The sequence below is a fragment of the Agelaius phoeniceus genome, chromosome 6, assembly GCF_051311805.1.
Source record: "Agelaius phoeniceus isolate bAgePho1 chromosome 6, bAgePho1.hap1, whole genome shotgun sequence".
In the NCBI taxonomy this organism is placed as follows: Eukaryota; Metazoa; Chordata; class Aves; order Passeriformes; family Icteridae; genus Agelaius; species Agelaius phoeniceus.
In genome coordinates, this window is record NC_135270.1 from 6,666,355 (window position 1) to 6,690,161 (window position 23,807).

Consider the following 23,807-nt stretch of genomic DNA (forward strand, 5'->3'; position numbering starts at 1 on the left):
AAAACACTGAGGAAATCCCACTTTTAGCAAAGCTGTGCACAACACTTCTACTCTGTAGTGTGGTATAAATCGTTTGGTTAGTTTCTTGCACATACTTTTGGAATGAAAATATCTGATCCTTTCCAAAATTCTGTTGCCTCACTGTTTCTACAACATTGTGTTGTTTTCTGCCTTCACTAAACATTGTGTGCACTTCAAGTTCTCTTTGCAACAAGACTAAATGTTTTAAGAGCTAACTGATAAAATGGAGCTTTTGCCTGCCATTACAACCCAAAATACAGCTTTTTTCATTTGGCAGAACATATGTTCTGGGGGAGGGACAGTGGTGAAGACCTACAGAAATCCAAACACCTAAATAAGAAGTGAAACAAAGCAGCACAAATTCATTAGTGGCAAACCACTTGAGGCACCAGTTAGTCTAATTCTCTACTGCTGCAGACAATTATAATCCCAGAGGAAGGTTTCCCCGGCAGCATTTCAGGGGAAGGCTTATATTTTCATTATGAGGGAGTACTCTTGAAAAATATCCTTAATTAGGTCAGGACTGACTGAGGTTTCTTTAGCACAAGCTACAAGTGTCTTCTTTTTATTTTTACTGTTGTCAAGCTGTTTATTGCAATCTGTTCCATAAAAATCAGAAGAAAGGTGATAATATGCAAAGAGTGATGATTTGGACACTGGTCTGTTGCTTCACCATCTCTACTGAGTCACAGTCGTTTTGTGACCTTTAATTTTCACCTTTTCTGAAAAATATTATTTTCCTTAGCTTTGGGAACAGTCAGTAGTAAGAGATGTCTTGATATCTTTTGTAGGTCAAAAATATGCAATTCTGCAACAGCTGAGTCATCAGAAACCTCTTAAAAAGTAAAGATGGAATTTTTACTGGGCTTATTTTACCACCTAAGCCTTGTGTCTTCACAAAGCCAGGCTCTTGAACACAGTTCCTTAAAATGTCCCCAGGTGTGTTTGGTTTGGTTTGGTGTGGAATCAGTGCCTCTGTGAAATGCTAACCTGTTTTCAGGGGGGTTTACCTTCCATTTCCAAGGAAGCCTTCTGACCAAGCACAAAAACATGTGAAAAAGCCTTAAAATCAGTCTTTCTGTTACAAGAATGGAGTGAGATGCCTCATATTCATATGAAGGTGGTTTGGCCATAGTCTTGGAGTCATTTCTCCACATCCCAGAATGGGATATGCTCCAGCCACAGATCTGGCACTCCTTCTTCATCGTTTTCAGATTATTGCAAATTATTACTGTTCTTTCTCTCAGGGGCTCTGAGACCACAAGGACCTAAAAATTATCACAAAGTAACTTTGAAACAAATGCCTCCTCTTTTCTGAGAATCTTTTGCCTTCACACCTCTAATCACTGAATTTGGATCATGTAAAAATCATGTCTTCCTTTATTTCATATCTTTATTTCATATTCTGACCACCAGAAACACTCAGATACTGCAGATGAGTCCTGCAAATAAATATTCAGGGCTGCTGTATTTTGTATTTGTTTTACTCATATTGCCATTGGTTCCTGCAGTCTATACTGAATTTTGTTTGGCTTTGACAATCATTTTGGAGATCAGTTATAAATATGGTCCATCAAGTTCCTGTTCTGTGTTTGCCAGCTTCACTTTGAGATTTTGAGGAGCACACAGTAATGAGGTGCTGCTTAAAAAACATATTTTCCCAAGTTGTAAGGTTTTCTATTTTTTTTTCCGGAGTGATGTTTTTGCCTTTTGAATTTTTAAATGGATAATGTGCACCCTCAGAGGTACCACCCTTCATTATTTAGCATGTTATTTATGGTAAAATCAAAGTGTGACGTTTATTTCTATCTTTGAACAAAAATTGAAATGATAAAAAAACCATCCAAACTGTTTCTAAATGCTAAATTTATTGATTTTCTTGGTAATTAAATGAATGCTTGGGCATTAATGATCAGCTACTGTAATGTCCTGCCCTTGCTGTAGTAAATGCTGATGCCTTTACAAAGGGAAGGTAAATTATGTGTGTATATTTTCACAAATTATTTAAGACTTTGTGTAAGAGTGCATAATTCAACATCTGTGTCAGGTTGAACAAAGAAAACACTGAAGAAATGAGATTATTTAAAAAATGCAGCACAGCTAGGTTCTAAATTCTTTCAGGATATCCTACTGATGACTTTGCAGCTTTAGGTGCTCAAGTCTTATCCTGATACCTTTCATCACCAGGCTATGGGCTTCAAAAAGCTGAAATTCTTTTAATATGTACTTTTAAAGGTGTTTTTGACCCCTACTTCACTTATGGCCACTAGCTCCAGGTACACAGGTGGGTGTTATTTACTCCTAGCTTCCAGTTCCTTATTTTTGATTGTCTATTCCTCCAGAAATCATGAAGTGCTGGGTTTTCTCTGTCTCTGGAAAATCCTACTCATATTTATCTTTTCCTCAGTATGTTTCAACAGTTGTAATTCAAACCTACTTTGTGTTTCCTATGAGCCCTCACACATTGCATAAATTAAATTGTGATGACCTGCATGGGACCATAAATTCTTGCAATCAAAGGAAATACTCTAAGAATTTGCCACTCCAGGCAGTAATTTTAGGTCTAATTTTCTCACAGAAAAGCATTTATGAGTGACCCATTTTGTCTCCAGCTGTTCCTCATGTTGCAAGGTACTTTTCTCATGAGCAGATTTTTCTAAGTATTCCACAGTAATTTTTCAAAAATGTCCTATTTCATCAAGTATAATTTAGATTTTTCCTGTGTGTGAGGTATTCCTTCTTCAATAACTCGTTGTTCTTTTAGAGACATCTTCCCTGTTTCAGTGGGAGAGTTTGGAAGGTGCAGGAATTCATTTTGAATCCCAAAAAAGCTCTGCCTGCATTTTCAGGGTATGGGACAGTTTTTACCTCAGAGGTTGTGAGTAACCTCCCTGTGTGGTGATTTGTCCTTTGATGAAATGTCCAGGTCAAGAAGACAGCTTATTTCATTATTTTTCTCTCAATTTCAGTAATCTCAGGCTTTGGCTTTTTAAAAAAAGGATATGGTTTCCATAGTTACAAGTTTAAATCACCTTTGATGCCACTACTTTTGTGCACATATCTTACAAAAGTATCTTGCTATGTTTTTAGATAGCTTCAATTTTCAAATAATTTCTGAGGACAAGCTAAAATGTATTTTCTTTTCCAAATGTTTTTTAATTTTCAAAAACTCTTATCTAGAACTTGTAGTGAACAGACTGCAAGTGGTTTTTTCCTTATCAAACAGTGGAAAACAAAAATGTTCTATCAGGCTGGGATTTCGTTTGTGACAAACCAAGAGAGGTGCTTCTGTGCATGTTATTATAAACCTTAACCCTGCTAAATAATCTGTTAAAAGTTTTATAGCCTGAGCAGGGCATTCTTTGCTCTGAAGTTTCATAGGATTGCTCCTGTGGTGCAATATCAATAATTGTTTTTAGGATTAATTTTTCATAAATGAGTCTCCTGTGGAACTGAGTGAGCAGTAACAAGATTTGTATCAATGACTGAAAGAACATGAAGTCTTTCTTTTCAAAAAATACTGAAAATTTCACTTTATGGCTTCTAGATTGCTGTCTCAAGTCATTCGTGGTGTCCATCTTAATAATGGATCTAATGAGTGGACGCAGAAGTAGGAGATATTTATATATATTTATTTATTTATTTATATATTTATGTACCTCTTAGACAACTAACCAAAAAATCTTTTTTTTTCACACATTTTACTAATAAAATCATTTAACTGTCAAGGAAGGGAGAAGGATGCACCAACTCAACTATAAATGTATTTCATCCCTGTGATAATGTCATTGTTTGTTAACCTTAAAGGCAATTCAGGATTTTCACGGTCTTCATTCAAATAATTTGGGCAGCTGCCATGTTATGATATTTATTTTAGCACAAATTTACTTGACTGTTAATTTTGGATAAGATTTCTGACAATTATAAGGACTTTGGAAGAGCAATTTCTACAATAACTGTTTCAGGCCCATTTCCCTTAAGTTTGTTCTGACTAAAATAATAAAATGAGCAAATTGAGCCTCTGCCATTTTTAGTCTGCAGTAATTTTAACTGCAGTAATTTTTTCTTTCTTTTTTTTTTTATTTTAACTGCACTTATTAATGTAATTTTGTAACTTTAACTGCTGTTATTAATTATTAATTATTTAAAATTAACTATTAGTGACTACTTATTTTAAATTACCTACTAGCAATAATGTTATTAATTAATAAAAATTGTACATCATTATATAATGTACATCTATAAAATATTATTATATTACATCATAACCAATTATTTATTATGGTATTTTTAATGCTGTTATTAATGTAGTTCAGTTCCACAATGCAATTTCTTCATATCCTTACATTTGAGAGTAAAGGACTGCTTATTTCTCATAGACCCTTTCATCATAACCTTCTTGTGGAATTGTTTTACTCTAAAAAAACCTTGACTTTAACAAAAAAAAAAAAGAAAAAAAATTAAAAAAGGTAGTTTAACTTGTTCTTGAGGGAGAATACAATGCTTCTGAATTATATTAATTGACATTGTTTGAGAGATTAGAAGTGAAATGAATCAGACTATTTTGAAAGAGAGTCAGAAGGGAAATGAAACAGCATTTTGAAGGATAAGAAGCAAATTAAACATATTTTACTAACAGCAGAAACTTTTAGTTATCTGCATAGAAAAGAAAAGTTATTGGTATAAAACTTGGTTTTTTTGGACACTGGTATTTTACACTTGACTTTCTAATGTGACAGTGCAAAGTAATGAAAAATAATCAGAATGACTGAAGGAGACTGATTAAATGTGATATTATGTTATACTTTGGGCAGGGGAAAGTATGACAATTGGTAATTTGAGAAATCCATGCCCTGTCATTGCTTCTGTGATTCAATTTTAAAAAGGGAAGAAAAAAGGCAGATATGTTTTGTAAATCTGTTGGATTCTAGGCTTATTTTGTACAGTGGGGTTAGAGCAGCATAAATAATTCTGTGTCCAGAATTTCCCTTGATAATTCTTCTGGTTCATCCAGAACCATTCCAAGTGAATTTCTGTCAGTTTTCAGAACCAAAATCTGGATGGAGCCGGCCAGACTTCGTCTGCTCAGGCAAAAACCTGACCTGGGAAACAGATACTGAAAAAAAGTTTTTAAAAAATAGAAGTAATTTGCTGACAACTTGCCAGTCCTGGCTGTGCTTGTGGTGATTGGTGGATTGTGTGTCAGGGAACGGGACATCCTCTCCCAGGAAACCTCTGGGGAGATCTGTCACTGTCATATTTTCTGAAAAATCCCTTCACCAGGATTTCTGTCCTGGGAAGCTGAGAAGCCTCAGAGAAAAAGGGAAACAATAATTATCTCATTTGCTTCTCCTGTGTTTTGCTGCTTTGGAATGTGGTTTGGACATTGTTTACCAACTGGCATTATTTGATTGGTTTCATGTGAATTGTTTTTACTTCATGACCAATCACAGTCCAGCTGTGTTGGGACTCTGGAAGGAGTCACAAGTTTTTCATTATTATCTTTTAGGCTTCTAAAAGGCTGTATCCTTTATTCTTTAGTATAGTTCAATATAGCATTCTATAATGTAATATAATATAAAATAATAAATTAGCCTTCTGAGAACATGGAGTCAGATTCATCATTTCCTCCCCGAAAATGCCACAGAGATCCATCAAGGACACCACTCCCAGCTGCCATTCCCAAGCATTTCCCAGCAAAATGCATCCCTGTCTCTCTCTGTTCATACCATTAAGGAAAACTTGGGAAATACTTCCCAAAGTTGAGCTTGCAAACTAAACTATAGCAGAATTTGGGACACCAAGACCCAGGAGCTTGCTGGAGATGTTGTTTCATGGCATTCTCCAGGATTGCTCTTCCACACAAAGTTCCCTTTATTCTGCAGGCTATAAAATATCTGCCTTTCACCAACTCATCACTGTCTTCCTCTCTTCATCCCCTTCATCATCCTCTTTACTTCACAGGTACCAATTCTCTCTCTCCTCAGAGATCTCCTGATGAGTGTGTGCCCAGCTAAACTCTGGGAGATGGCTGTGAATGTGCACTTAGCTTTGTAAAATAACTCATTCTCAGACCCTGCAGAAGGGCTGCTCTGTTTGAAAGCTTGGAGATTTTTTTTCAGCCATACCAGCTGCTCTGGGAAAAGATATTTCCTCCTCCCACAAACCCTGTTCTGCATTACCAGCTTGCAATTTTAGCCTTGTATGCTGATGACAATTAAAATATGCCCACAGAACACACAATGAAGTGCATTGTTAACATACCTTTGCCTATTTGATCTTCCATCCCTTTACCAAGCAAGAAATTATAACTTTTTAATGTGTAATAATTTTTTCCCCATGTATATGAATATCCATATTTGAAATGTCTTCATAGATGTATATTTCACCCACTTGCTGTCAGATAGTTTAGATTCCTTTTTAAATTATAGACAAAGCTTCCTTTGATATAAAAATGATGTGGGGCTGCAAATCTTCAGAAGATTTCCCAAAGCTCCTTTAATATTTGAGCTGGAAATCTGAGATTTAAGAAACTTTCTTGAGAACTATTGGGGTTTTTTTTCCAATATCCCCAACTGCAGGGATTCTCTGGGCAGTCACTTTGTCTGAGCTCCTGGTGATCCACAGGAATATCTAGTAATACTTGACATAATTTGAATTTCACAAATAAACTGAAGGAAAACTTTCCAAAAAACCTTTCCTTGTGCACAAGCTGCTTTGAAACCGTGTTCTGATACTTGTAGAGCTTTAACAAATTGCAATAATAATAGGTATTGTCTGTTCTTAGGTGGTGTTTTTACCTGGAGATGTTCTGCTACCCTGTCTGAGAAGGAACTGAGCTACAGAGAGATGTGGTGACGGGATGAATTCTGGAATTCCAAGTCTCCTCTTAGTCCTGCATTCTCAGCTTGCCCATGCTCTGTCCTTGGTAGGACCTTGTGCCAGATGAACACTTCCCCCATTTAGAATTCATTGTACTTCCAAATATTTAAATTCCCATCAGGCTGGAGGCAGGAGTAGCTGATTTAGATTCCCAGGGACAATGGGGCTTGTAAGGGAAGTGTCAGCAGTCCATAAACCACAGGACTGCTGCACTTGGCAGCCTGAGGCTCAAATAAACCTGCCAGCTAATGATGAAAGAAGATGCAGTGGTCTAGCATGGTACAGTAAATGTTTCCTTTAAAAGGAATGGCTTCTGAGTACAGCAGGAGAACAGGGGCAAAAGAAATTCATATCACCTAGCAGGAGGTTGTTGTAAAGAGCTTGCTTTGGGAGACAATCCTATGCTGCAAGTATCAGCTTGAAGTGCAGCCCCTGTTCCCAAATGTGTCAGCCAGTTCACTGATGGTAGCACCTTATATTTATCATTTATTCTTGATTTTTTCTGTCTTGATTTCATGGTCAGAAATCCCAAAGAATTTTTCATCCTTCCCTTATCTGCCTGGCTATGAGTTTATGTTGTTTTTACTTTCTGGGTTGGGTTTTTTTTGCTGTTTAGTCTTGGTTTTGAGGGTTTTTTTGGAGTCTGAAGATGATGTCATTCTTGCTTTAGGACCTGTTGTGTTCATGGGATGTGTTACTGTACATTTTCCTTCCATATTTGCAGTCTAATTAGGACCTATTCTAACCAGAGTTGACTGAAGATTTAATTGCTATATCACTATCAAAATGCTTTTTGGAAAAGAGGATAGATTGATTGAGTAAATAATGGGCATGTATAAAATTTGGTGAGTGTATTTTTATAAATTATTTGTCTAGATAGAAACCATTTATTTTCTTAGACAGTGTAAGTTGGTTTTTTTATGTTCCTCCTGGAAAAACATCCAGCCTGAAACTTGGTAAAAAAAGTTTTTTTTCTGTATGCAAAGTTTTATTTATATTCTGACTTTGAGAGCTCAGCTACAGAAAAAAAAAGGAACTTTATCACATACCTCATGTCTTGGAGAAGTACAAATAGAGGGTGAACAGGTGAAAGCAACAGCCAATCTGCAGGTGTTAAGCAATTCAGGGAGGAAAATGTGGTGATAAGAGAACACTGAACAGCTGACTCTGAACAGTGAACATGCCAAAAAGCTGAATTCAGTCTGGTTATTGCCCATTAGTATTTTAGCCAGATATAGTCAGGTTAGAGGCACTGAGGTCAAGGCAGATGCAGAAGAACATGCAGTCACATAAAATCAGTGACAGGTGATTCAGTAAACTACTAAAAAGATGCTGAATTTTAGGTTGGGATTGAGGTTTTAAATTAACACAAATGTCTGCAGAGTTGTTGTGTGGCTTAGTTGGAAGGAGCAGAGATTCAGTTTAGGGGGAGGTTTTATGGTTTTTTCTGCCCTGTCCATGGAAACTGGGAAGTTCCTAAAGGCAAAAGCTGCTCAGGGAGAAAGTTGGGTGTAATTGGAGAGGATGTGACCTCCAAAATAGAAATGTGGTGATGCTCCAGGTTTGCAGCAGTGAATTTCCTCAGGGGTAAATGAAGCTGATACTGGGCTTGGAGGAACCAGTTGTTTATTCTGCTCTTGGGAGTTTTCAGGGATTCCCAAGATAGATCTCGAGTAGCTGTGTGGGATAAAGGGAGAGATTTTTTAAGAACATATTTACTTTCTGATATTGGAAGGAACCCTGAGCTAAATGTTCCAAGAAGCCTGGGTCTTTCTTTAGCAAACCTCCTCCCCAAAATAGACTCTGTGTGGAAGATAAGCTTCTGTCAACTTCTCATCTTGAAAAATCCATTCAAGAGCGGCCTTAGTTTAAATCACATTCTGCCTTTGTTATCCACAGTGCTGGATAGACTTTTCTAGATCTTTTGCAGCCTCTGCAACATGTTTTTTGTCCCACAGTTTTCCAGTTTCATTGAGGTTTTGCCCCATTTGAGCCCAGGAGGAACCTGCACAGGGCTGCTCTCTCTGCCTCTGTTTCTCTCAGCACCTTCAGTAATAAGCATGATGCTATTCTCACCATGTCAGGGAAAAAACATTTCTATAAAATGCCCTGGAAATGAAAACTCTCTGCATTGTCAGTGTGAAAATATGCAGGGGGCATGCATGACTGAACAGGCAAATACAAGGAGCTGCTGGGAAGTTTAATTTTGGAGATACATGGTATTGACTGACAGTGGTGTAAATGGCAAACAGACCTCTGCAAACATTTACTGTCATTACTTGTCACTGCTTGGATTCTGGAGAGAAAAGAAGTGGAGAACAGTGCTACAGAGAAGTAAGAAATCATTTTAAGTGCCTCCCAAGCTCTTTACTTTGTCTAATAGGACAGCAGATATCTCTGCATCCCTTTCTTTCATGCCCTTTCAGACAGCATGAACTGTATGAGAAAAGCCTCATTCTTCCTGTAGGTACAGGGGGGTTTTAATAGCAGCAGGGTTATTATTCCATCTAAATCAATAGAGGGAGTTTCTGTCTTGTTTAAGAAAAACTGACTGTGACTGCTGCAGTAGTGGGAAAGGAGAGAGATGCAAATTAGACTAATACCTAAATCTATAGTGAGACACAAAGGTCTGAAAATGAGATAAGCACCTTGGAAAGTGCAATCCTCAGATGCCCTTCTTGCCCTCACAGAAGGTTTTATTGCAGATTGTGTTGAGGTTTTATTGCAGGTTGTGTTGCAGTGTTGTTTCCCAGGCATCCAGAGCCTGCTCCTTCCTTCCCAGCCAGCCAGACCCTTCCTTTGCCTGAGCAGCAGCATCCTCTGCCCTGGCACCTGTGAGCAAGGGAATGTCTTGCTCGTGAGGAAAAGTTAAAAGTCACTTTTGGACATTTTCTTCAGCTTGCATCTCCTAATTTGGCAGAGGTATTCAGAATGCACTCAGGGCAAACTTTTGATGGTAGGTGACCACCTGAACCCCTGGAGAGCTTTTGATCCCAATACAATTCCCAATACAATTAATGTCTGAGGAGGAGAAGGAAAAGGCACCCTGGATCTGTCTCCAGAAAATCCATTCTAATTGATACAACACCCTCCATCTCCTTTCTTTCATTTCAGCATCAGTTCAACTTTAGAAGTCTGTAATTTCTATGATGGACTGAGAGTGCTTTGAGAAGATTTAAATTTTCACAATGAGCAGCTTCCTGAGAGATGAGGATCTGAGGACTTGCAAACCAAGAAGGTGCTGAAACCCATTTGTCTCTGACATTCTACAGGAATATTTTAATCATTAGCTCTTGTGGAAGAGTGGGTAACATTCCAGACATCTTGTGAAAGAGATGTATCCCCCTATTATTATTATTATTATTATTATTATTATTATTATTATTATTATTATTATTATTATTATATATTTATATAGTCTTTATTTTTTATATATGAAATATATTTTCATTTTTTATACTTTTATTTATTAAAGCTCCTGGGGTTAGGGAGGTAAATCCTACAGCCCAGGGAAGTTATCAACCACCTGATGGTTGTGAGATTTAGGGCACCAGCCATCCTGATGTGTTATTTTGGCAGGGTTTTTTGGCCTCTTGCTCTGAGAGCTGGCTCTTTTAAGGGGTCTAATATTCATGTAATCAGTTTATATATTTACCTGAGGCACTGGTTTACTTTGAGGTCTATGGCTTATAAAATCAGGTGTTGTGTAGCCAAGTATTGCATTGCACATTGCTGCTTTGCAGACAATTCCCAAGACTTCAAACAACTAACTGAAATCATAGAAGCAGAAGGGAAAAAAAAACTGTTAAATGCCCCCTATCATATCTTCCAGTCAATTCAGGGGTATTCTGCAGTAGTTAAAGCAGCCTTCTAAAATGCCAATTGAAAAAATGGGCTCCTTTTCTGGGGAAGCAAAAAGGGAGAAAGACTGCTGACACTGTGGAATGAGTTTTGTTTGTTAGGAAAGTCCACTTTGTGGAGTGAGGGGGAAGGGAGAGAGAGTTTCCTGCAACCATTACAGCTCCATCAGATGCAATATTATCCCAGTGATGATTGTTATGCCTAATAGTCATGGACAGCAACTTTCTTCATCCTAGAAAGTGCACAAAGGAAAGCAGTCTCCCAGATGCAAGGCTTCCTCTGTTAAATTTGCCATGGATGGTTGGGCTCATCAGTCTGCATGCATCTCTGACTGATACATCATGCTGGATGCTTCAGGCAAACACACACTAATTACTAGAACAAATAGAAAACCCCGAGGATGCCCATGCTTAATGACATTGCCCATACTCTACACTGTCTCTACAACAAATTACTCATTTCATGGCTGTAGGCAGTGCAGGTTAATTTGTCTGTATCAGTTGCTAAGTTGAAGCATTCACTTTTAGCAAGACACTGTGCTATGCCTTTCTAGGAAACTTTACAATGCTTTTGGACAAAAAAATACCAAAAGTAACAGCCCAGGCCATTTCAGGAATTAAAAACTAAGAGACATAAAATCTACTGGAAGCTAAGAGTTAATAGATGCTGATGAATCAGTTACCATATAAACCCCCCAAAAATCTGAAGAGGACTAAAAACACTTTGAGGAGTGTTGAGTTAGAGCACAACACTGGCTCAAAACAAAGGTGGATTGTGCAGAAGCCTGTGCAGTTCCTGTCAGGAATGCTTTAGTCAGGTAATTGCTTTTCAATCAATCTCAGCAAAAGAAATGAGAAGTCAAATATCAAATTAATCAAATTCACAGGCATCTTTGGCTGAGGGACCTGCATAAAGCAAAGCTTATTCTCATAAATGAATGAGGTGAAGATCATGGTCAAATGAGACCCAAGAGTTTATGACATTGCTGAACTGTAGTCACTTAATTACCAACATGAACATGGGGCTTTGGAAGCATGAAACTAAATATTCTGCATTACCGTGCCAACTGAAAGCTTCAGTAGCAAAAGCAAGCTGAGTATTGTTGCCTTAAAGGTGATGGATTGATTTGCCCTCATGCTGCCAGGTTGGGTGGAGGGAGCAGACTGAATGGAACCTGGTGTGTGACACTGGAAAGTCAGGGTTGCTCATTCTCCTTCCTCCAGCAGTGTGACAGGGATCTCAGGCTGGGGGAAGAGACAAGGATCTGACTCCATGTTTCAGAAGGCTTGATTTATCATTTTATGATATATTTTACATTAAAACTATACTAAAAGAATAGAAGAAAATATTTCCTCAGAAGGCTAAATAAGAATAAAATAAGAAAGAATGATAACAAAAGCTTCTGTCTAGGACAGAGAGTCCAAGCCAGCTGACTGTGATTGTTTCTAATTAATTGGCCATTAATTAGAAACAACTAACATGGACCAATCACAGATCCACCTGTTGCATTCCACAGCAGCAGATAATCATTGTTTACATTTTGTTCCTCAGGTCTCTCAGCTTCTCAGGAGAAAAAAATCCTAAAGAAAGGATTTTCCATAAAAGATGTCTGCAACACAGCAGGATGAGAGGAACAGGAAAATTTCTTGTGCTGCAAAGACCTCTTCTCCTTCCCTAATCAAACTCTTTCCTCAGCAGTGGAAGTCCCTGCAGTCAGCCCCAGCCTCTGTAGCAGGTATGTCTAAGCAGGCATGTCCTCACTAATGGGATTTTACCACTCATTTTGGGACCAGAGCTGGACTGCCACCCTTCACAGACCTGGAGGGACATTGCCAGTACCTCTGTGTTTGCAGCAAAAGCTAACATCTCACCCAACCAATCCCATCTTCGTTAACATAATCTTTAGTTAATGAAGAATTTGAGGCTGTGACAATTTACATTCTTTATAAGCATGTAACAGACTGAAATACAAACAAGCTTACACAGTAGCAAACCTCTTGGCAAGTAATCTTTCAGAAAACAAAGGTCCTGCATCCTCACAGACACCTAAATAAACACCTCTATTTGACACACAACGTGAGGTTTATGGTCTCTAAAATCAGGTGTTGTGTAGCCAAGCATTGCATTGCACATTGTTGCTTTGTAGACAATTTGGAAGTTGCTAATCAACTTCTAAAGGTAAGTTTGGAACCCAAAAATTTACAAATCTGATGCCAACAAATGCCTTAGTGGGATCCAGGAGGACTTCAAACTGCTTGCTGTTTCCCCTACTTCTTGGAAGCTGTGCATAAACGCAGTTGTATCCATCCATCTGCTACAGTCCTATCCTGGAGAAAGGGGCTAGAAAGGGATTTGTGCCCTCTTGTGCATCTGTCATCCTGAAATGATTCAGGTCCTCCTTGAAGACCTTTCCTGCTTTCTCCTCCACTTACAAAGCAATGGAGGGAGAGAGAGAGAGGAGAAGAGCATCTTAGGATCAAACCCCTGAAGTTAGGGACCCCAGGGGTCTAGGTTCACTTTCTTTTCTCCCACCGTTGTAATCTTCTTTTGTGGATTTAGATGAGTCATTCAGCCTCGTCTCGCCTCAGCGTGCCTTGTGTAAAGGCAAAATAACGAGCCGTGCTCTCTGCTGCGGGCATCTGCTGGGAATTCCCGGGTGCTGGGAGGGGCAGACCTGCCATGCTCCCCGAGGTGAGTGGAGCAGCGCTGGCAGCTGCTGGGAGCACCCAGAGACCCGCACATCCTGCGGCTCTGATGGGGACAGGGACCTCGTGTTTGTGGCACAGCCACCTCCTTGTCCCCTTCTGTCCCCTCCGTGGTACCCGACGAGCTGAAGTGGGAGCACACACACACACACACCCGCACATCCTGTGGCTCTGGTGGGGACATGGACCTCGTGTTTGTGGCACAGCCACCTCCCTGTCGCCCTCTGTGCCCTCCGTGGTACCCAAGGAGCTTCAGGGAGCACAGACACACATCTGCACATCCTGCGGCTCTGATGTGCACTGTGACAGGCTGCTGGGGACATGGACCTCGTGTTTGTGGCACAGGCACCTCCCTGTCCCCTCTGTCCCTTCCGTGGTACCCGACGAGCTGAAGTGGGAGCACACACACACACCCGCACATCCTGCGGCTCTGCTGGGGACATGGACCTCGTGTTTGTGGCACAGGCACCTCCCTGTCGCCTTCTGTGGTACCCGAGGAGCTGCTGGGAGCACAGACACCCGCACACCCTGTGGCTCTGATGGGGACACTGTGAGAGGCTGCTGGGGACAGGGACCTCGTGTTTGTGGCACAGGCACCTCCCTGTCCCCTCTGTCCCTCCTTGGTACCCGAGGAGCCGCAGCGATGCTCCTGGCGCGCAGCAGGCAGGGCTGTCGGTCTGTCCGCGCTGTTTAGTCGATGATGTTTATCACGTCTGCTGCTTCGCAGGAGGACGGGACGCTGGAGGGGGTGTGGGGGGAATTCTTTGAGCCTTGTTATCCCTACAGTAACTACTGACGACTTTGGCAGGAATGCGGGTGATTGATTTCAGCTCTGGGGGGCTCAGCAGCGTCCCCTGCCCCTCTCCCACCGAACCCTGTGAATTCAAACACCGCCGAGCCGCTAAAACAAAACAGCACTTCACTCCGGGATCTGGGCAAGATCACACTTCCCTCCCTCCCTCCTCCCCTCCCGCCGTCCCCTCCCTCTCTGCCCCCTCGCTGCTTTTCCCCTCCCTCCGCCGACAGAGCCCAGCCCAGCCGTGCCGTGCCGTGCCGTGCCGTGCCGTGCCGAGCCGAGCCGAGCCGAGCCGAGCCGAGCCGGCAGCCTCACGCCGGGGCCCGGGGCTGCCCGGAGCGCTCAGCCCGAGCTGCCCAGCCCTGCCCGGCCCTGCCGTGCCCCCCAAAAGTTGTGCGGAGCGCCGAGGATGGGAGCGCATCTGCAGCCGCTGGCCCTGCGGCTCCTGGCGCTGACTTTCCCCTTGGTGGCCAAGGGTTTTCCCGACGAAACCTTGGAGAAAGCCGCGAAATCCGAGGGATATTGCAGCCGGATCCTGCGAGCCCAAGGCACCCGGAGGGAAGGGTACAATGAATTCAGCCTCAGGGTGGAGGGCGATCCGGAATTTTACAAGCCTGGGAACAGTTACCGGGGTAAGTTGTGCATCCTCCGCATCCCTTACTGGCGAGAATGGTGAGGATGAGGGGCTGTGGAGCTGTAGCGTGGCTCTGCCTGTCATCTCCGATCCCTCTTGCCGTGTGAGTGTGTGGGTTAAGGCAGGGCGATGCACCCCACGCATTACTTTATTGGGGATGCTGCTCCATGGCAAGTGAGAGCAGTTGGGTTTCGGTGGATCACTTTACTCCCAAGCACTCCTCCTCATTAAGAGGAATTTCCCTTTTACGAACCCTCTGTACAAGCTCAGCGCTCGCACAAGATCGCAAGTTGCAGCGATGCAAAGTGCACTCTTCCCCGCTTCTGTGGGATTCCTTCCCATCCCTTTAAATATAACCCAGGGCAAGGGAGAAGCTTTAGCATTCAGTAGGGAGGAGAGGAAGATCGGAGCTCATCGTTCCTGCCCTGAAATATGAATGTTAACATAATGAGTTAGCATATGGGCAAACATGATGCAGCACGCTGCCAACTTCCCACATTTTCCACTTACGTTTATCCCACCCCATTTCTTTAATTTTTTTTTTTTTTTTTTTTCTGGGCAAATGAACAGATGGTTCAAACAGGAAAGAGGCAGAGACAGTGCTAACGACCACTGTAAATAAGAGATGGAGGGAGGCATTTGTTCTTCCCTGAGCATGTCACACACAGTCCTTGGAATGAACTTCCAAAGCACATTCGGGTGTATTTTACAAATTAATAGGCAAAGACAGGTTTTGGTCACTTTTTCTGCCTCACTGTATAATGCCTTCAGAAATAAACCTACTTGGAATGTAGTGTTAATCTTGTATTTTAAAAGCACTTTAAAGAGAACTTGGACATTTTTAGGTACCATAACTCACATACTTTTAGGAAAAAAGATATTGGGAGATCCTTCAAAGTGTTTCTTAGATCCAGGGTAAAGAGCAACGTTTTCCCTTTGCATGAACATGGGAATCTCAGTATATATAGGGAGAAAAAAGTGTGCATGCATCATAATCATTCAAAGGCTGGGAAGTGCATCTGCAGCAGTGGTTCACCTGTTTTGAGCACCAGTCTGTAACTTTGCATGCTACTGATTTGATTTTTTTTCCCCCAAAACTGTTTTATTTTAACACACTGTGAGGAAATGCACGTTACCCACAAGCTGGGTAGCTGTTCCAGACATTGGGATCAGTACCTGGAGTCTAGAAGATTTCATGTGGTATGTCAGCTTGATACCTCTACTAAGCAGCATAAAGACGTGCTAAGTTTTTTGATAGTGACAAAAGTGAACGTTCTTTAAAAGTTTTGGGATTCACTTCTGTGAAAGTGTTACTGGACATTTTCAGTCATCTACCAAAGAAGTTTCTTTTGCATAGAAATGTAGGAAGAAACTCCCAGATGAATTAGCAGAACTAATTTTCTGGAGATATTAGGTCTTGGCATTAGGAACTCAATTAATAAAATCACATTAGGCTATTATAACTGCTTGGAAGTGAGAAAATTACAGCTAATGGTAAAAAGTTAAAATGTAGAACAGAATATGTGCCTGCATTTCTGATCCTTAGGGCTGAAGTATTCAGGTGGCACGATGGGGTGTGTAAATTATTCTTTGAGGGCACATTCCTGAATGCTTGGAAGAACACAGATAAATGTTGCTGTAACATAGCAGTAGTTAAAACTGACAATATACAGAAAGTTTCGAGAGCTTGCTTTCAAAGCCATTTCTACAGTCCAACTGGAACTTTATTACTATTTTATGCAAAGGATGGAAAATCCAAGCAAATATTTAAAAAAAAATGAGTTGTCATGACAGGTCTGTGGGGTTTTGTTTGTTTGTATTTATTAATCTGCAAATTACTCTATATGCAACATGGCAGAAGACTTGCACAACCTCCTTAGCACTGGAGCCATGGCCCCTGCCTGAATTGATGCATCTGGATCCTTGGCACATTCCCTAGTGGGCTCTTGGAACAAACTAGGTATTTTCAAGGTGGATAACACAGGAATTATCTGTGCATGCAAGTGTGCTCCACAAAAGTCTCAGTGTAGGGACATCCATTTGTCTTCATGCCATCAGTGGATGTGACACTTGAGGGTCTCAAGGAGGAAATATCTCAGCACTCTTGCAGTGTGAGAATCAGGAGACCACACTGTTTGGAGGAGTTTTTATGGCTCCCCTGCAGTTATTCACCTTTAGATCAATCAGAATCTATTTGCCCTGAGGGTGAAGCCCTGGGGGGATCTGTGTGTAAGGAGCTGTGAAGCCTCGGTTTTCCACCTCTGGAGCTGTGATAGAAAACAGCAGCTCTGGGCACTGAGTGACTTTTCTGGGTGGGCATTCACCTCCTCTGCCTGGCTGCAGTGAATAAAGGCACGTTCTCCTGCCAGACAATTAAAAATGTCTCCCTGCAGGACCAGGTTTGTGGGCACACCATCCTAGGGTCGAGGTCCTCTCCTCCCTGCTGGCCACCTGGATGGACCTGCTCTGGCTTCCACTGAAGGTCAGGGTTCTCACTGCCTTCACAAATGAGCCTGAATCTGGATGGTGATACAGGGTAATGATCCTTGAAAATACTCAGTCCTGGCTTTATTGATTGTAGAGTTAGATTAATGATTGCATGAGATTTCCATGAAAAAGTGAGGTGAGTTTCATGCTATTAAAATGTAAATAAACTTGCTTCTACAAAAAGGCAGTAGTTTGCCTTTTTCACATACTAACATGCAGCAGACCTACTTTCTGCTATTATATCATGAAAGGATTATTCTGAAGAAGAAAAGGAGATGTACCTTCTGTGTCCATGCTGTTTCTGGTTTTAATGTACCTTCTTACATGTACCTTCTGTGTCCATGCTGTTTCTGGTTTTAATGGAATTTCCACTTTTAGGTCAGTTCACTTTCTCAGTTTTTGAGGAAAGGATCACTTAAGATGCTATGCTCCATTACATTGCTTTGGGGACTTCTCTTCTAAACAATGTTGAGTCTTTTTCTTTCCATTTCTTTCTACCCCCTTAACGTGCAAACACTTTGCAAGCAAGCAGTCATTCTGTAAATACATTAGCCATTCCCACGTTTCACAAAATACGGGTGAAATTTGGAACGTGTGTTTTTTGGTACTTGTGCAGTGTACAACACAGGATGCATAGGATGAGAATAATCAGATTTCCTGCCTGAAACCAAAGGAGCAAGTGCTTTGATCACTCCACCTTCAGCTTGGGACACTGGGGAAAGAGGAGCGTGTTGAAGGCGTGTGCCAAAGTGCAACTTGTAAAGTAATTAGAGATTTGCCAGAGGGATGGAAGCAGACAAAAAGTAACTGCAGATTTGTAATCTTCCCTTTAAAGTGAAATCCTTAACTCCGATCCTTGCAGGAAGTTCCTATCATTCAGTGAAAGTTAATTAGTGTGAAGGCGGTGTGAGCAGGACACAGCTGCTGTTCAAAACGCCGGAGTTTAGCCCAAGAACTCTCAGCTCTTATGCAACAAAGAGCCGCTCCCTTGTGAAAAACAGATGTGCTTTGACAGCTTCCCAGTGCTGCCCGTGCTGGAACACCCAGTGCAGGGGCAGAGACTCCAGAACAGCTCTGGCTTTTGGGATAAATCCCCGTGTGCTGTGGTGCCGCCTGAGCGCACCTGGTTCCGAGCACCGACAGAAACCTTCCCAGCCCAGGTGTTCCCCGGCATTCTGGCCTAGCAAAGCACACACCCCGAAGGTGTAAATCCCAAGGCATACATCCCCGAAGGTGCAAATCCCTAAATCCCCAGGACTGCTCTGCTCCGCGCGCTCCCCGTCCATCCGTGCGCAGCACCGCGCTCCGGAGCAGCCGCGCACGGATGGACCCGGCTGAACCCCGGGGCTGGGCTTGGATTGTTTGGCTTTGGGGCTGGATTTGGTTTGTTTGGCTTTGGGCTGGATGAGTTCCCGAGCCCAGCTGCCTGGATGAGGCTGCTGAGTGAGCAGCGCCGGCTGGGGGTGGGCGCATCCCTCCCATTTATCCGGGGTTAAAATCACCGCAAACCGCAGCGGGGGCACTGCTCACCCCAGGCATTCAAAAACTATGAGTCAGACTTTGGAATCGCCTTCCTTTCTGATGTTTCTGTAGCGTTTCAGGTCTTCTCTCTATTTTATAGGTAGGTGTTTAGAACTTGGAAAGCTGTTTGTGACTTGGTGAGGAAAAGGAAAACTTGTTGAGTCAACTCACAGCTGGATTCTCTGCTTGCTTGCACACATATTTGAATGTTTCTGGTGTAACCTTTAACTCACAGTGACTCAGAGTCTTTAATTGCATATGATATGGAAAAATTTGTTGCATGTAAAAGGCCTTTATGGCAGTTAATTTCTAAGAATCACTGCTCAAGCAGCAGTAATGTGTTCATCTCTGTTGAGTTCAGCAGTGTGCTGTTCTCAGTCATCGCAGCTGAGAGGCTGCCTGTGGGTTTTCATTTAGCCAGAGCTGAAGAAGTTTGCAAAACTGAACTAATCATGCTAATTATTGGGCAGAAAATGAATTAATGGATTGGAGCAATACTTTGTAAAGTAAGCAGAAATTTTAATGGCATTATGCTGCTATCCCATTTTGGAATACAATATGTGAAATTTTCTTTCTCCCCTAAAATCACTACATTTAAGCTCATCATAAGGTTTCATGGAATGAAAATCTTGAGAGTTGGGGGACTTCCTATTGTGCCCATCACTGCCCCAGATTTGCACAGGTGTTTGCAGGTTTATAGGTCAAAGAAATGGCACTTACACAAAAGTTTGAAAATTGAAATCTTTCTCTCCAATCCTTTCTTTTTTCCACATATAGTCAGAAAAATTAGGTGTTTGTACAGGCACCATGAGTTTTAGACCCAAATACAGCTGAATAATGCTATATATTTTCAATTAGCCTATTTTATATTTTCCTGCTACTGAATTTCTGGATCAAAGAGCTCTCCATATGTTCCAAATGAACTCTGGGGCATATTTTGAAATCCATATCTTTTAAGGGCAATCTAATTTTTAGCAGTGTGGTTCTACCCCTTGCAGCCTAATTGCGTGAGAGGGAGTCTCTTGTGGATACTCTTCTATGGAGCAGCCTTGGTAGTTGTAATTTGCTCTGAAAACTGTGGGTGGTCTTCAGTTTTTATTGTGCCTGTCAGGGTTGGAGAGTGTAACAATAAAGTACCATGAGTGACTCTGCAATTTATGCTTAAAGTAAAAGCTGCTTAAAACATTGAGAGTTCACTTTTCTCTCTCTTTTAGTTTAATTCTAGAATAACTTTTTTCCCCCTAAAATTTACCCCTGTTTCAGGAAAGGATTTCTGTGAGTTGTTCAAGAGAGTTTGGTAATTTCAAAAGCCCTGCCTCAAAATTCTGCCTCATTCTCTCTTTCTGATAGTGTTCAAACGAGCCTCAACTGAGGACCCTGAGATTATCTCAGCTGTTTAGAGCCTGGTGCTAAAAATGTGGCTTCAATCCCTGTAGGGGCCATTCGCTTCAGAGCTGGATTTGAAGATCCTTGTGGGTGCCTTCCAGCCCAGAATATCCTGGAATTCTATGAACTCAGGTGCTGCTGATGGTGAACAGATCACACAAAGCTGTCTTGCACTGCCATCAAATCAGGGATTTAATCCTGCTACTGAGCATGGTGAAATCAGATTAGTCAGCACCACATTTGCTGTGCTCTGCTGGTGGATCCAGGGCTGCCTTCCTGCTCAGGACAGGTGTGTGAACAAGGAGGGTGTTTGCTGCTCTGTGGGATTGCTTTGGCAATCAGAGCTGGCAGCACAACCTTTGGGGGTCAGCTTCAGCCAGGAATTTAATGTGTCCTGTTTTGCCCTGAGGATGAAGCAGAGGAAGGATATTTTGAGATTCCCCCATTTCCAGAAGCAGGAGTGTTGTGTTGAGCAGGCAATGTGGTCATCTGGCATTACAGACAGAGAGACTTTCTGTGCACTAAAGTACTTTGTCTGTGCTCAGAACTGGACAAAAAAACCATTAAATCAAATGTTTAGGGATGCTCCTTTACATCCAACACCCCCTCACCCCCCAAAAAACAAACAAAAAAACCCTCACAAAGAAAAAACCCGAAGTAGAAAAACTCCTCACCCCCAAACCACCACCAAAACAACCCTTCTGTAGATCTGAGCAGATTATCAATCTGGTTTAAAAAAAAAGGGGGGGGGAGGAAGAGGAAAAAAGCTGAGTTACTTCATGCCAGTGTTTCTCAGTTGATGTGGAAACTTGGACTGAACATTTTGTATTCTGTCTGGCTTGGCTCCCTGTTGTCAGCGCTCTAACTTTGGCTAATGCCAACGCAGAGCGCACACCTTTCAAGCTGTGAAACAACATGCAGGTGGCTGATTTCACAGCTGATGGTTTGTTTTTGTTGTTTCCCTGCTCATCACACCCCAGTGACGCTGTCTGCTGCCACTCCTGCCTACTTCCGAGGCTTCACCTTGATCGCCCTCAAGGAAGGGAAAGAAGGAGACAAAGAAGAAGACCATGCAGGATCTTTCCAGGTGAGAGAACTTTCCCTGACCCACGCCCCCAGGAGTCTTCTTTACTGTTTGCCTGGCTCAAAGAGAGATTTTATGGGCACAGCAGGGTGCAGACTGTGCTTTGGTAAGCATAAATGTTTGTGGGTGTTGCCATGAGGACAGCACAAAATGTTTTATGTTCCACACCTGTGGCATTTTCGGGGTCCCCCGTGGCAGGAAGGAAATGATGAATCTGACTCCATGTTCTTAGAAGGCTATTATATTATATTATAATATCCTATTCTAAAGAAAATTCTATACTAAAGAATAGTCTATTCTTTAGTATAGTTTTAGTATAGCATAATATATTATGCTATACTAAAACTATCCTAAAGAATAGAGAAAGGATACAGACAGAAGGCTAAAAGATAATAATGAAAAACCTGTGACTCTCTCCCCAGAGTCTGACACAGTTGGACAGTGATTTTTCATTAAGTTAAAACAATTCACATGAAACCAATGAAACCTGAACCTCTGTTTTGGATAAACAATCTCCAACCACATTCCAATCCAGCAAAATGCAGGAGAAGCAAATGAGACAATTATTGTTTTCATTTTCCCCTGAGGCTTCTCAGTTTCCCAGGAGAAGAAATCCTGGCAAAGGGATTTTTCAGAAAATATGGCAGTGGCACCATATGTGTTCAAGGAGTCAAGGTTCCTGTACCTGGACTGCAGGCTGCCTCCCCTCATTCCTACAGCTAAAAATGAGCATCAGTTATTTGAACTAGAGCCTAGGACACCTGAACCTTTTATCCAAAGTGAATATCAATATTGGTCTATTCATATTTTGGCTTTTGTGTTTCTCTACCTTGATATTTTTGTCCACTGAGATGTAGAACATGACTGAGAAGTGTTTACCATGGCTGTAATGACTGTTTTATCATTCATAAATTAGATTCTGCTGTTTTATTTATGCTCAGTAGTACTTTACTTAATGAACACATTCAGTGGGATGAAATGTTTGTTATTAAAAGGATTAGAATCCAGAGGGATGATTGACAAACTGGTATTTTCAGCCACTCCATGCAGGGAATTCTGGAAAATGAGACTATATGTAATATTTATGAAAGAAGGTAGAAATTATTTAAGTAGGTTTGGTTCTCACATGAGGTATTGTTTGCTGTTTGACTTTCCGGGCTTATATATATTGTTGAATTGCATTGATTCCAATTTGTAGTATGAGTAATAATATTGATAGTAATTTTAATAGTGATTTTTAGGTGAAGATTTCACTTGCCTTGGGTTTCAAGGTTTTCAAGGGAAATACTCAAGTTTCAATTTTAGTGATCTGCAAGGAGCCAGAAATGAATACATTTTCCTATATTTCTTCTATATTTTTTGTATGTAGCAAATATGATGTGCAAACTCAAGAAGTAATTGCCCAGTTTTCTTGCTGAGTTTGCTTAGAGGCCTCTGTCTGATTTTCATACACTTTGTAAGAAAATCTACAATAAGTGAGAACTTCTTTGACGTTGGAATAACTCCATCTTCCTTAAAATGAAACCAATTCCTATTTAGGAGTAATCTTTTTAATATGTACTTTTGATAAGGTTGGATTTTTAAAGAATAAGCTGGTATTGAAGGATCAGCTACTGCTAAGAAATAGAAATAGTGATGTTTCATCTATTTTAAAAGAAGCTTGTCACCATTAATTTCTTCATTTCAGTTGTTAGTATCTCTGTGGCTGTGGCTAATGGGAAAAATTTGGCCTGAGTTTTGTCTTTATTTCTAAATCTGAGAAACTCACTAAGCTTTGCTGAAGTACAGAGGCATTTTGAAGTTAGCAGAGTGGGAAGTAAATGGAAATTCTATATAGATGGATAAAAAAAATCCCAGTGGATCTCAGTTGAGGCAAGATTGTTTAATTAAGTGCATTGTATGGGTTACAATCTGAACTCAATGTTCTTATGGGAAGGTGGGAATCTCAAAGGTTATTCATAACTAAATTTGTATATCTCTGGTTTAAACAGTACTCACCATGCTCATCCCATGTTAGCACAACTCCCTGAAGTTTATTCAGATGGTGTCTGCCTGTTCTGCCTCTGTGCATACAGATGTAAGATTCTCATTTAAGAATTCAAAGAATGCTTGCAGTGGTAAATACAGACATCCCTTGTACCATGGCTGGGTGGTAGCAACCAGGAGAAAAAAGATGTTTGTTTCAAGTGTTTGCACTGTGTTTTTATTAGAAAGTGAAGATGCCAAGGGTGGCTGAACAGCTGTGCAGAGTAAGAAAAAGCTGTGTGTGTACAGTAACGTGGATGCCACTTGCAGCTCTGTTTTCCCTGTGTTCAGATGGAGCATATGCCATCCAACAGCTCACACAGTGCAGCAGAACTTGGGGGAAATTCCTTAACAGTGGCATGGACTGAATGCTGCTTTTGGACTACACCTCTGCCTCCATGAGGA

General features: G+C 41.3%; 1 protein-coding gene across 1 annotated transcript in view; it reads left to right on the forward strand.

The window, feature by feature from the left end:
- Positions 1–14,502: 14,502 nt before the first annotated feature.
- The window catches only part of SPON1 (spondin 1), a 188,997-nt gene continuing 179,692 nt past the window's right edge, over positions 14,503–23,807 (forward strand). The window contains exons 1-2 of the mRNA XM_054635536.2: positions 14,503–14,897; positions 21,274–21,380. Of these exons, the coding sequence (XP_054491511.1) occupies positions 14,675–14,897; positions 21,274–21,380 (330 nt within the window). The 5' untranslated portion in view covers positions 14,503–14,674. The remainder of the gene's footprint in view (positions 14,898–21,273; positions 21,381–23,807) is intronic.